This window comes from Sorex fumeus, unplaced genomic scaffold (assembly GCF_029834395.1).
Source record: "Sorex fumeus unplaced genomic scaffold, SorFum_2.1 ptg000061l, whole genome shotgun sequence".
In the NCBI taxonomy this organism is placed as follows: Eukaryota; Metazoa; Chordata; class Mammalia; order Eulipotyphla; family Soricidae; genus Sorex; species Sorex fumeus.
The window spans coordinates 11,738,737-11,752,792 of NW_026606118.1; the positions used below are offsets into that span (position 1 = coordinate 11,738,737).

Below are 14,056 nucleotides of genomic sequence, written 5' to 3' on the forward strand. Positions count from 1 at the left end.
AGCCGGGCATGACCCTATAACAAAAACAAAACAAAGAAGAGGAATAGTTAGGGGTGTTAGAACTGAGAATTCTCATCCTGCGATAGAAGAACATCTCACTAGATCCCTGAGAACCCCATTTGCTTAAGCTGATTTGTGGGGTCAGTCTGTTTCCACACGGGCTTCAGATCAAGAATAGGTTCAATATCCATCTCCCTTAATATCTTTTTTCATATATTTAGATTATTTTTCTCAGAAAACATGCTGATAAACAAGAAATCAAGACAAGACTGAAAAAGTTGATTCCAAAAATTAAATGCTGACTAGGGAAATAACTCGAAGTGCCGAGCACATACTTTGCATGTGGGAGGTCTGGGTTTGAGTTTGGCAATGTTTGGTCATTACCCCCCACCCCTACCTCAGTACTAAGTTGGAAGTTACTCCTGAGCACTACTGGGTTAGGAAAAAAAGATTAAGTCTTGTCACTAACTCAAGAAAAGGAGAGCATCACAGAAGGTGAGGGTGAGGAGGTGTTTGTTTCCGTTAATATCACTAGGCCTTTCTCCTTTTCAAAATAGTCTTTTCAAGGAATTTGAGCAGAAACTGAGTAAATGAAGGTCAATAACCCATTGATCCTTTAAGTCTAGTAGCTACTATTCTTGAGAGTTTATTTGCCATTGATTTATGAATTGTGAAATACTGACAGTCCATAATGGATGTATTTTTAGAATAAAGATACCATTTTAAGACATTCCTTACAAATAACAATTGATATACATGTGTACATGTCTATATGTCTGTAAATTTATGCATGTCTATAAATGTACACATTCCTAGTGTATGAAAATTACACGAGAAGGCAGGTAGTAGGACTGAAGAGTTAGTACAGTGGGTAGGGCTCTTGCCTTGTGCACGAGCTTTACAACATTCATATATTTGGCATCTATCAACACACATCTTGGAAACTGTTATATAAAGAATAATTTTTTTTTTGTTTTGGGGGAGTCACACTGGCAATACTTGGGATACTCCTGGCTCTGCACTCAGGAATTATTCCTGGGGGTGTTCAGAGGACCATTTGGGATGCCTAGGATCGAATCCAGTTTAGGCATGTGCAAGACAAACACCTTACCTGCTTTGCTATTTTTCAGTCTTCCAGAATAATTTTTGTGTGTATGATATCAGGCACTTCCAACAAGAGGTATAATTTCCAAGCATTACAATCCTTCAAACGTTGTGTTTCCTATCTATGTATATAATTCATTTTTCAGAAACCCATGTTTAATAAAAAAGAAGGTATTCTCCATTGCCTTATTTATATATTTAGTATTATTGGCAGGGTTGGAGGGTGATCACAAACAGTGCTACCAAGGAAAGATAGGGCCCCACCCGCAATTCTTGGCCAAACAGACCTGTAAGTCAATGCCTTGGGGTCCAAGGATGTGGTACTGCTAGGTCCCTGAGGGCCTGGGGGTTACTCAAGCCATCCCAGTGGTGTTTGGGGGCCTCTCAGGCTACATTGACATTCAGAGAACCCTGTGGAGTCAGGGATTGAACCTGATTTAGTATGTATACCCTTATATTACTGTCTCCTTCCCCCATTACTAGTTGCCTTTAAAAACACCAATTAAAAAACTTAGTCCCGAGGCCTAGTGAATGACTTAAAGCATTGAGTGCATGCTTGGCTTGTGGTTGTCCCTTATTTCATCCTCAGCACCACATTATCCCCCAGTACTTCTGAATGTGACCCAATAGGGAAAATGTTTGTTTTGGTTCCTTTGTATATCCTGAGACTAATTGGTCCTACTAATTGGTGTATACATGACCATTTCAGCAGAGCCTGTCAAGCTACCCGTGATGTATTCAGTATGCCAAACACAGTAACAACAAAGTCTCCAATGGAGACGTTACTGGGCCCGCTCGAGCAAATTGATGAACAACGGGAGGACAGTGACATGACCATTCAGTTTTCACTGATGTGGGGCTAGAGCCATAGTATAGTGGGTAGGGCGTTTGCCTTGCACACGGGAGACCCGGGTTTGATTCCCAGCATCCCATATGGTCCCTCAAGCACTTCCAGGAGTAATTTCTGAGAGCAGAACCAGGAGTAACCTCTGAGCATGTTTGGTTGTAACCCAAAAAGAAAAAAAAATTGACTGATGTTTCCATGTCAGAACTACAGCTAAGCAGTCAACTTCTGTATTAATCTTATTTCTACTACACCTGGCTGAATGCATGAAGATAAGCTTTCTCTCCTCTGTGATTGCTGTTCATTATGCAGGATTATCAAGAGGAAATTGCTGCAGCCCAAGAGAACAAAATTCAGCTCCAGCAAATGGGAGAGCGACTGGCGAAGGCCAGCCATGAAAGCAAGGCATCTGAGATTGAGTACAAGCTGGGAAAGGTCAACGACCGCTGGCAGCATCTCCTGGACCTCATGGCGGCCAGGTACAGAGGGAATTGAGTCCCAGGGTACCTTGACAGAATAGAGCATCCACTCCCCCCATTCATTTCAGCCAAGGCTCACCCATTCCATATTTGTCTTCATTGGCCACCTGGTTGTCCATGAGGTTTGGTCTCATGAGCATTCCATGCTCTTTCTTACTTTATAGCTCCAGCCTTGCCCCCACTGAGCTGTGACTGAGAAAGTCTTATCCAAACAAAATGCATTTCCAAGAGAAAATTGTCAACTTGAGGGCTTTCCTGCATGACATTGCTGTCCTCTATTAGTGACAGTTGCTCTTGTCTGCGGAAGCAAGAGAACAGAAGTTGACCATATTCTTAGTAGATGTCTGGTTATCAAGGAGTGAAGTGGAAATAAATAAAGTTATTATGGCTTTGCTAAGTTATAAAAAGTAATCTCTAGGGTCTGGGGAGATGACCCGAAGGGCTGCCCCAAATGCTTTATATCAGGATCCCCTGGGTTGACCTCTGACACGGCAATGACCTTCAGTCACTGGTGTGAGTAGCCTGGATACTGCTGGGTGTGGGCTAAAGAAAAAAAAAGAATAAATGACTGAATGAATGAATGGATAGATGATATATGATAGGTGGATAGATGGATAGGTAAAATGATAGATAGATGTGTGAATAAATCACTTAATCACTTACCTTCCCGTTAGTCGTCAATTTGCTCGAGTGGGCACTAGTAACGTCTCCATTTGTCCCTGTCGCGTGCTAGTGTAGCCCAATGGCATCTGTTCACTCTGGGATCATGAAGAGCCTCAAACCGATTGTTCATGATCTTGACAAAGAAGTCTGATCATCTGGTAGGTGGGCGGCCACGTGGTCTTTTGACATCCCATGGAATCCAGTCAGTAACAGCTCTAGTCCAGCGGTCGTCTTTAAATCTCATTACGTGACCAGCCCATCTGATTTTTGACACCTTGGCAAATGAGACAGCGTCCCTGATTCTTGATCGTCGACGGATGTCGGAATTCCAGATTTTTTTCTCTCATTTGAGTGAACCATGATATTCCAAGCATAGCTCTTTCTATTCTTCTTTGGGAGACCTAAATAGCATTCTCATCCTGTTTGCGTAGGGCCCAGGTCTCTGAGGCATATGTTAATGCAGGAAGAACAGTGGAATCAAAGAGATGTGCCCAGAGCCGGAGGTTCTTCGTCCTCTTAGCTATTTCTTCGACGTTCTGAAGGCGTTACAAGCCACTCTCTTCCTCCTGCCCAGCTCGGGTGCCAGGTCATTTGTCATGTTGACTTCTCGACCTAGGTACACATAGCTGTTGCATTCAGAGATGGTCATTCCGTTGAGAGCGAATGGGGTGTCAGGAACGAGGCTGTTTCTCATAAACATTGTCTTCGTAAGATTTAGCTGTAGTCCTACCTTTCCACACTCCCGGTCAAAGTCGGCCAGCATTTGTGCCGCTTGGCTGATGTTTGGTGTTATTAAAACAATATCATCAGCAAAGCGGAGGTGGTGTAGTTGCCGACCATCTACCTTCACTCCCATTCCTTCCCATTCCAGTCGTCACATGATGTTCTCAAGGGTGGCACTGAAGAGTTTCGGTGAAATGGTATCACCCTGCCAAACCCCTCTCCTGACATCAACGATCACTTCTTTGTAGAATGGTGAGATCCTGGTAGTGAATCCGCAATACAGCTCACGGAGGATCCTGATGTATTGGGCTTGAATGCCCTGATTGGCTAGGGCTTCAATGACCGCTTCCGTCTCAACAGAATCAAAGGCCTTCTTTAAATCAATGAACGTTAAACAGAGCGGCATCTTGAACTCCCGAGAAACCTCAATGAGCTTGGTTATCGTGTGGATATGGTCGATGGTGCTGAATCCTTTGCGGAACCCTGCTTGCTCACATGGTTGTCCTTCATCTAGTGTTCTGCCAAACCTATTTAGGATGACTCGAGTGAACAACTTGTAGATGACAGACAATAGGCAGATCAGGCGGTAGTTGCCAATGTCATGGATGTCTCCCTTCTTGAACAGTAGTACGGTCCTGCTGGTTTTCCACTGGGACGGAACCTTGCATTCAGACAGGTAGCGAGTGAAGAGCCGAGCCAGTGTATTGATGAGTACTGACGGCAGGTTCTTCAGGTGCTCAGGTCTGACCTTGTCTGGGCTGGGTGCTGTTTGTTTCTTTACCGACGAAATGGTGTTGGATTTCGGAAGGGAGAACGTTGGGAACGACATATCCATCCTGTGGAATTTGGTATGTCGGCAAGTGGACCTGGCTATCAAAGAGATTTGAGTAGAAGTCATGGATAATCTTCTCCATTGCCGTTCTGGAGGATGTGATGGATCCATCAGGACTTCGGAGGGCAGTCATCTTGGTCTTGTAGTTGGTGAAGGACAGGCAGGCATTACGAATACTTTTCCCAGCTTCTGCCGCATCTACCAGTACTTCTGCTCTTCTCTCTTTGAGGTCTTTCTTGATCGCATCTCTGCACTGCTTTGTGAGCTCGGATGTTAGCTTGCGGTTGCCTGAGGCATGCACCAAACCATGCTGGCGAATTAGCTCAAGAGTTTTCGAAGACAGGTGTTTTTTTGTGGCTATCTCTCTCTTGGCGTTCCTCGCACATTCATGGAGGTGCTGAACCAGTCGATCGTATTCCTCGTCAATGTTGTCAACAATGGCATCTTCAACATGGGAAGATGCGTGAATAAATAGATAATGAATAAATGGATGGATGGATAGATGGATAGGTGATGGATGGATAGATGATCACATGCTGATAGGCCAGGGAGATAACTCAAGTTGCAGAGCACATACCTAACATGTGCAAGTTTTGGAGTTTAATCCCCAGCACTCTGTAGTGCTAACTGCCCCTGGGCATAGGACCATCAGATCTGAGCACCAAACAGCCAGACCTGCACTGTCAGACTGAACATTGATGGGAATGACCCAGAACTTTGGGGTGGGGCCCCTAGAAACAGAATCTGTGGCATTTTTGATGGCCATTAGCTTTAAGTTCCTGCCTTGTATCAGAGGGTACTTGCATTCCATTTCTCTTGCAGAATGTGAAAGTAAAAGTGATGTAAGTCAAAGAGAAAACAAATCTTACCAGAGTCTTTACTAACCCTGGGGAAGTCTGGTATGATTGGATGTTCAGTGTAAGAAAGGAAAGAGAAGGTGGCTGCTATATCCATGTTGGATTGCACCTTGAGGGCAGCTTTATTTGTCTGTTCTAGTCACTGCGGATTCTGGACACCCAGAACAGTGGCTCAAGGCAGTTTGAGCTCAATGAATATTTGAATGAATGAACCCTTGGATATTTGAAAGGACATTCTTCTTTATGGGATTAAAGAGAGTTGGAATGTTGCAAATTCATCTGATTCAAAACCATTTTGAAGCTATTCCACAATATGCTTTTGTAATTTGAGGTTTTATTTTTCTATTAAAAGGTTATTCAGGAGGGCCAAATTTAACAGAAACTTAAGGTTTTGGGACTGGAGAGATAGCACGGCAGGTAGGGCGTTTGCCTTGCACACTGCCGATCCAGGTTCAATTCCCAGCATCCCAAATGGTCCCCTGAGCACTGCCAGGAGTAACTCCTGAGAGCAGAGTCAGAAGTAACCCCTGTGCATCGCCAGGTGTGACCAAAAAGCAAAAAAAAAAAAAGAAACTTAAGGTTTTATAGAGAATAAAATGAAAAAAGCAATAAATGTCAGTTTCCAAATTGGTTAACACTATGTTGTATATTTAAGAGGTAAAAAAAAAACTCAGTTGGTGCCAGCTGTTGGACTATGGATTTCATATATCTGTCCATATACTCTTCGAAGGGAACATTTCATACCCATTTTCCAAATGCATAGACTGAGGCTGAGATTTCCCTGTATCTCTTACATCATGAGTGGCAGCGCATGTGTGCTGACTCCATGACCCAGGCTTTAGAACCCTGGACCACTCCTGCCCTCCAGCCTCTGAGGCCATCCTTATCCCAGTGCCAGAAAGACACCATAAAGGAACTTGGTTATTTCCACAATCCCACTTCACAGTACTTTTTCTGCCAACTTCTGACCGTATGGAAGCAACTGAGACTTTGTAGATTCCAAGACTCAGACCTCTTCCCTCCAGGAGTTCTTGGTTGAGATTCCAGGTGCACAGAAGAATTGAGTCAAACAAACTAAGCTCTGGTAAAGGCACTGTAATGAGCCCAAAGTTTAAGTGCTTCCAAATGTTGAGGGATGGGTAGGTTTTAGAATCTCATGGCTAGGTTGAGCCTCACTTCTCAGCCACTGATAACAAATCTTATTCCAGAAGGAGAAACAGAAATTTCCTGTGCTCTAAATAGTCTTTGTAGGGAAGCCACCCTCTTTATAAACATTTTTAGATTTTTTTTTCTGATCAGATTATGACTCATGAATTGCCTTCTACATTCATGGGATCCAGTTCAACTAGCTTCTATTCTTTCTAATTTTCAGTGGGTCAGAGGTCTAGAATACAGAGGTGTGCTGTGGTCAAAGATATTTTGAATCTGGGTTGATATAATTTCATCCTAAGAAAGATGTTTAATGTTGGCCCAGCTGTCACTCAACAAATGAGTTAGATGCTTTCTCCTCAAAGTCATGGTTATTTATAACTCCTCTCCCTGCTTGTTTAAATGGTGGTTTTCTAGGTGCTATTTATTTTTCCAAAGATGCAGCAATATCCTTACAACGTGAAGTGCAAATGTTTTGCACTGTTCTCGTAAAGTGGTGTTTCTACCTTGTGAAAATTTCGTTGTGCACTGAGGTAATTCCTGTGGGATATTTTTATAGATATGTTATCCAATTCTGTCCCTTTTGTGTGTGTGTGGCATGGAGGTGGTGTATGCATGCAACCCTGTCCCCTTCACTGGTCAGGGAGCATTTTCCTTCCCTTGTGCAGAGTCCTACAGAGCATGAGGGCAAGCTACATCCTCACCATTGGTTTTGGTCAATGAATATTCCTGGACCATTGCTCTGCTTTGGTCTATTTTGCTTGGCTGCTTTCACCAAATTCAGGTTGTTAGCAGAGACCAATGGATCCAGAAAGCGAAAATATTCACTGTCTGACCCTGGATACTCCTTTTGCTGACCCCTGCCCTGGAACAATACCCTGAACTGCTTCAGGAGATGTGTAGTTGTTTTGCATGGGATTTTATTTGGCCAAGTGGTTATTATTTGTCCATTTATTTTTAAAAAGAACTAAGCAACTTAAGGTGCTTTTGCTTTGAAGGTAGGGATTGCAGTTTGATAGGACAAAGAGGTATTTATTAAAGAGTTTGGTGAATCCTTTAAAAAAAATGTCATTATCAGCAGACAAGGGCCAGGAAGATTGCTCCATGGTTGGAAACCTGCCTTAGGAGCTGAGGGAGAAGGCATCTGGGATATAGAAGGGATCACTAAGTCAATTAAGGTTGGAGGGATTGCTCGGAATGGGAAATGTGTGCTGAAAGTAGATAAAGGACCTAACATCATGGTTTCTCGTTATCTGTATTGCAAACCATAATGCCCATAAGTAGAGAGAGAGTAAGAGGAAAATTGTCTGCAGGAAGCAGGAGGAAGAGTTGGATGGGGACATGGAGGGATGCTGGAGACATTGGTGGTGGAAAATGTGCACTGGTAGAGGGATGCGTGTTCGATCATCGTGTGACTAAAACTCAAACATGAAAAAAAACACCTCGGGGAAGTATCTACGTGATCTTAAAAAAAATCAAAACAGTATATTGTTACTATATCTCACTGAATTCTTATACTTATTTTTAAGGTAGATATTTTTATTCTTAAGTTAAACTAAAGATATTAAATAAGGCTCCAACAATTAAAGAACTTATCTAAGTTTTCTAGTCATTTAATGGAACTAAAATGTGAAAATCTGTAGGCCTCAGACTGTTAACATTACAACTTTTAGACTCCATGAACCTAAAAGAAGTTTCCTGCCATTACTGAAAAGAGCTCTGTTCTGTGGTTATTCTCAAATTCATGCTATCAAATTTCTTCCTAATTTTTCTCCTGCCTCATTTTATATAAGTCATTGAATTAAAAATGATCATTTCTGACTGTGTTGGAAAAAATATCATTTATAACAGAGTAAGCAACTTGACATTGATGGTCCTACCTACTAGGATGGGATATGTCAGATAAGGTGTCTATGATAATTAGTTTTTGGGTTTGTTTGGGGCCATACCCGGTGATGCTCACGGCTTACTCCTATCTATATGCTCAGTGCTCAGGGGACCACAGGTGATATCAGAGATTGAATCCAAGTCAGCTGCATGCAAGGCAAGTGCCCTACCCTCTGTACTATCTCTGCAGCCCTGTCTATGATAACTCCTAATGCCGAAGGTTGGTCTGCCTGCTAGTCCTAATGCTTTGCGGGTCCTTGCAAATGGATTAATGGCGACGTGAAATCCAGCAATGTTGGATAGTTTTATACTATTACAGGGAGGGTTCCCCAGAAACACTGAAGCTAACTGTTACAGAAAGCCAAGAGCTCAAAAGGTATTCGATTGTCAAGCAAGGAGTGAGCAATAGAGATTTTAAAAAGTTCTCTATCCACAGTGCTCATAATGAATGCTAGATATTGAACCCAGGACTCCAGGCACACTGCCAGACCCTATCCCCAGCTCTTTTTTCTAAGGACAAATGAAATTCATTATTTTTTAGGGCCCAATGGATAAAGATCAATTAATGTCTATGCCTTTTAGACCAGTTTAGTCCAGTGTTACAGTCACAAGCTACATAGTTTAATTTTATTTCTAGTCCTTTCCTTTAGCCACATTTCCATGACTCAGTCACCACATGAGGATCAGGAAGGCACATTCTCATTGACTGCCTGCCCTGTTCTGGCTGTGTGACCTAGAGCTGACTGCAGAACCTCTCTGAGTCCTGCTTCTGCGTTTTCAAAACGTTCAACCAGCTGTCCTCTCTCCAGTGACAGAGTGCAAGAGAATGGACCTGCTATTCTCTAAGATGCTCTGTTCCAATCAGGCTTCTTTCTGAGGGCTGCGGAATGTTCCATATATTTTCTGTACATGATCTTTTTGACATGTTCCCCCATAAAAGGAAATGTATGTTGTTGTCATTTTTTTCTCTGTTTCGATAATAGCATCTTTAATTTGCTTTTGTTTTAGATTTTAGCACAATAAGTAGATTGTGAAAATGATTTAATGAGAGTAAGCACGGGAGGGTAGGGGTAGGAATTAACCACTAGGTAAACTAAATAAAATAAAAAGAAGTGAAACTAAGGAAGTAGTAGGAAAAATATATTAAAGGTTCTGAGATTTTAAAATATTGGTCACAGTCAAAAATAAGTAAATTAGTTAGGAACAGAGAAATAGTATACAGGTTAAGATGTTTATCTTGCATAAACCCAACATTGAGATCCGCAACACCACCTGTGGTCCCCTGAGGACTGCAGAATGTGGCCCCAAAATCCACTCTCCCCAAAAAAGAAGAAAATATAAATCTGCCTGCTTTTATGTAATTATGACCAATATATTTCGTTAGCCAAAGTATCTATGTTTACCTCCTGATGTTAATATGTCAGAGGAGAGATTGGTTTATAATGAACTCATAGTACCTGGAGGTCAGTCATGAGCCCAGGGGTAATTCATGTATGAAGCCAATCTTCAACACCACCAAAAAATAAATAAACAAAAAGAATTAATTATAGGTTTTCTCTAGTAGGATTTGAAAAATAGAGCTAATTTGATATGTACCAAGCTTTTATGGAATTTATTAAGTAAAATACAGGTTGATTTCTTTTATAAAGAAAATGTGTTTCTGCTTTCAAGGTAACCAGCTTAACCAATGCTGTGTTTTATTTTAGCTGAAATTCATCACATTGGTTTTAACAAAAATAGTGGCCACTACTCATAATTTACTTGTATGTTTGTTTGTTATAGGCAGTATGTGTTTATCCAAGAAGAATTTCAAGCAGCCAGCCTTATTTTGTCCCAATAAGTTGCAATCATTTAATAATTTGGACATTTTCTTTTGTCTTAGTGTAAATGGTGAAAGTCACATAGGTAGTATAGAAAACATAAAATTTACAAAAGGGAGAATAAAAGGGACTGAAACTTCTGGTAAAAAAGTCTTGAGAACGGGCTGGAGCAATAGCAAAATGGGTAGGGTGGGTAGGGTGTTTGCCTTGCACGCGGCCGACCTGGGTTCAATTCCCAGCAACCCATATGGTTGCCTGAGCACCACTAGGAATAATTCCTGAGTGCAGAGCCAGGAGTAACCCCTGTGCATTGCTGGGTGTTATCCAAAATGGAAAAAAAAAAGAAAGCTTGAGAACAAAATTCTTGTTTATTTTTTATTTCATGATCTTAAAATGATCCTTTAAGGGGCAGCAATTAGGGAGAATAGGATTACCACACCATATTTGATAGGGTTCAAATATAGGTTTGAAACATGGGAACACCTACAAGGGTGATTAGAGGCCGCCCCAAAAGCCTCTATCACTCTCAGAGAACCTAGCAAACTACCGAGAATATTCTGCCCGCACGGTAGAGCCTGGCAAAGCTATCCATTATGTATTCCAAAACCAATAATTACAATGGGTCTCATTCCCCTTACCCTGAAGGAGTCACAACACCATTGGGCTACACTAGCATGCGACAGGGACAAATGGAGACATTACTGTCGCCCGCTCGAGCAAATCGATGATTAACGGGAAGTCAAGTGATCAATTAGGGAGAAGGGAAAGGAGAATAACACTATTTGATTTTGTTTTATTTGTTTGTTCTGGATTTGGGGCTGGAGCGATAGCACAGCGGGTAGGGCGTTCGCCTTACAAGCGGCCAACATGGCCAACCCGAGTTCGATTCCTCCGCCCCTCTCGGAGAGCCCGGCAAGCTACCGAGAGTATTCGATATGCCAGACACAGTAACAACAAAGTCTCCAATGGAGACGTTACTGGGCCCGCTCGAGCAAATCCACGATCAACGGGAGGGCCTTGGGGTTTGTTTGGGGGTCATACCCAGCAGCAAGGGTCAGGGGTTACTTCTGTCTCTGAGCTCAGGAATCACTCCTGGAGGTGCCTTGTGCTGTAAATCAAATTCTAGATAAAAAAAAAAAATACCTCAAGTCCTCTTCCACACACCCTGGTCATCCCCCCTTCTCCAACACCCTGAAATTCCGACTTACACCACTCAGCCGGCATTTCAGAATGAAGGGAGAGAGAAGTTGCTTCCATTTTGGCTACTCCCACTTCTCCAGGAGGAGGTTTTCACGGATTCGCACGCCGACCTTTTTGCCTTCTTTTCAGGATCCCTTTCCAGGGCTGGAGAGGTATTACAGGGAGTGGGGTGCTTACCTGGCTCGTGGCCAATCTGAGTTCAAACTCCTGTCCCCCTCCAAGCCATGGCAGGATTGGTCCCTGAGCATGGAGCTAGGAGTAAGTCCTGAGAACTGTGGGGTGTGGCCCCCAGGCCAAAACCAACCCCCCAAAATTCAGTTACCCTTTTTGAGCTCAGTGGAACACCCAGCAGAAAAGAGGGCCAGCCTGTGGTCATGGGCCAGTGTCGAGCACTCTTTCCTCCCGAGCTCCTTCTGAGCTCCTTCTCCTTTCTTCGGAGCCAGATCCACCCCCACCCACAGATTACCCGGAGCCTTCCCCCCTGCTTACACTCGTGGCCTACATTCCAGGAGATCAAGCCTGGCACATGTTAATGAATGTAGGTTTTATTTAGAAACATGACCACTTGTCACTGCTCAGTGTCCTATAAGCCGGCAGACACTCATCAACATTTGTCTAGAGTGAGCGTTTTCAGACTTCCTTACCCAGGCCCTGGGGGAAACTTGGTCCACCACGCAGGGCTGAACCCTGGTGTGCGACAGGCCGAAAGCTTCATGCTGGTGGTGGAGGAACTGTGTGCCCTGAGGATGGCAGAGGACAGCGGCGAAGAGGCTGAGCTGCCGGAGTGTAACTGCGATGTCACCAGGCAGGCATCTCCTGGGCTTTCTCTAGTGCTGTGTAGTTTCCTGTTACGGGGTGGGGGGGAGGGGAGGGGTGATGGGTAGATGCTGCAGGCTTGAATGCTTTCATCCGGGATTGTTTTTGCCAAGATGACGTGGACGGATTGGTATCAGGAGCATGTTGGCCCAGGGCGCCTATGAGTTGAGTCCTCGGTTTGCTTTTTCGTCCTGTATGTGGCATCCAAGGTGTGTGGGGGGTTGGAGTGGAGTAGGGCTTTCAATGCGGGTCTGAGACACCACGAGAAGTGACCAGAAAAGAGCCAGGCCAGCGAGTCCATCTTTGGCCATTAAAAGGAGGAACTTCTGAGGACAGTGAGCCTCAGCCTCAGCCGGTTCTAAACCTCAGCACAGAACGCAGTGCTTTTGTTAAAATCAAAATCTCCTCTTCTGTCCCATGCTAGCTTGGGGGGGGGGGGGAGTTTGAGTAAACTGACTTTTTTCTGATTTGTCAGTCTAAGCCACCAACTCGCTCCTCAGACATGCAGAAGGTGGATATTTTCATCCCTGTCCTCATCTCATGCACAATGTAACAGTTGAGTGCATGGGACTTTCCCCGTCAGCCCCAATTAAAATAGCATTAGGACAGAATTTCTCATTTTATATTTTTTTAAAAAAATAGTTGTTGGACCATAATATCTTCCAAATAAATTCCTGTGGCTGAACAGGATTTGTGCATAGTATTTTTGGTTATATTCTATTTAAAATTTGATTTGGAGAGTTTGGGTTTGAATGAGTTCAGAGGAAAGAATGATGTCTGTCTGTATAAAGAAGGTATCTCTGCATAAATTCACGGGGACTCAAGGCTGGGTAGACAATTAAGAGACACAGTACATGAATAAGAACTTAAGGCAGCACCAGAACTTTGGGACTTAAAGATTTCTCTGGCTTGCTAAGAAGAGTCAGTCCCCTGATAGATATCTGTAAACTTCCCTTTTGGACTTTAATCCTCATACTGCAAAAAAGACTGCCAGTCAGGCCTTTTCAATAAATAAAAGCAACACCTAACAATACCCTGGAAGTTTAGTCAAAGATTTCATTTTCTTTTAAATGCTGAAAAAGATTGGGGAGACTCTAGAAAAGGAATGATTCTGTCTCGCAGAAACTTCAGGTTTAATGAATTCAAAGAAACTGTGTGGGGGCTTTACTGTCTCTCCTTCCCTCACACTTCTGCCATCCCCACCCAGTACACATCCGAGATACTTTGCTCTTTGTAGTACAGTACAGTTAAAGTCTTGAAAAATGAAAATCACTTAAATGTTCCCCCCCATTGACTTTCCCAAGATTTACACATTCATTTGAAAGAGGAACTTGTCCTTAATGGACTTTACGAACAAGTATTTCCATGTCACGATGCCCTTGACATACTGAACACTAACCACTCCGACTACTGAAATTCATTCAGTGCTGTTCAAGATTACTAATCCTGTTATTTATTAGAGTAGCGTAGACAAGACCCAGTGGAACCCTGTTTAGTCACATACCTTTGTGCCTGGGATCTCTTGATGGCACTTGGCAATGCATCTTGAACCAAGAAAGTGAATAATTCGTTTCGATAATGAATTGAAGAACAACACAAATAGTCTCTGATCACTATTTGTTTCAAATTAGCCTATAGCAACTAAACAAAGTATTTTTGAATGATATTAGTTATTCATGTTA

The 14,056-nt window shown here is 42.9% G+C and overlaps 1 protein-coding gene across 9 annotated transcripts in view; it reads left to right on the forward strand.

Moving 5' to 3' along the window:
* SYNE1 (spectrin repeat containing nuclear envelope protein 1) overlaps positions 1–14,056 on the forward strand; it is a 566,819-nt gene that overhangs the window by 495,284 nt on the left and 57,479 nt on the right. For all 9 annotated transcript variants that reach the window (XM_056125930.1, XM_056125931.1, XM_056125932.1 and 6 more), the window contains one exon: positions 2,261–2,427. In XM_056125930.1, the coding sequence (XP_055981905.1) occupies positions 2,261–2,427 (167 nt within the window). The remainder of the gene's footprint in view (positions 1–2,260; positions 2,428–14,056) is intronic.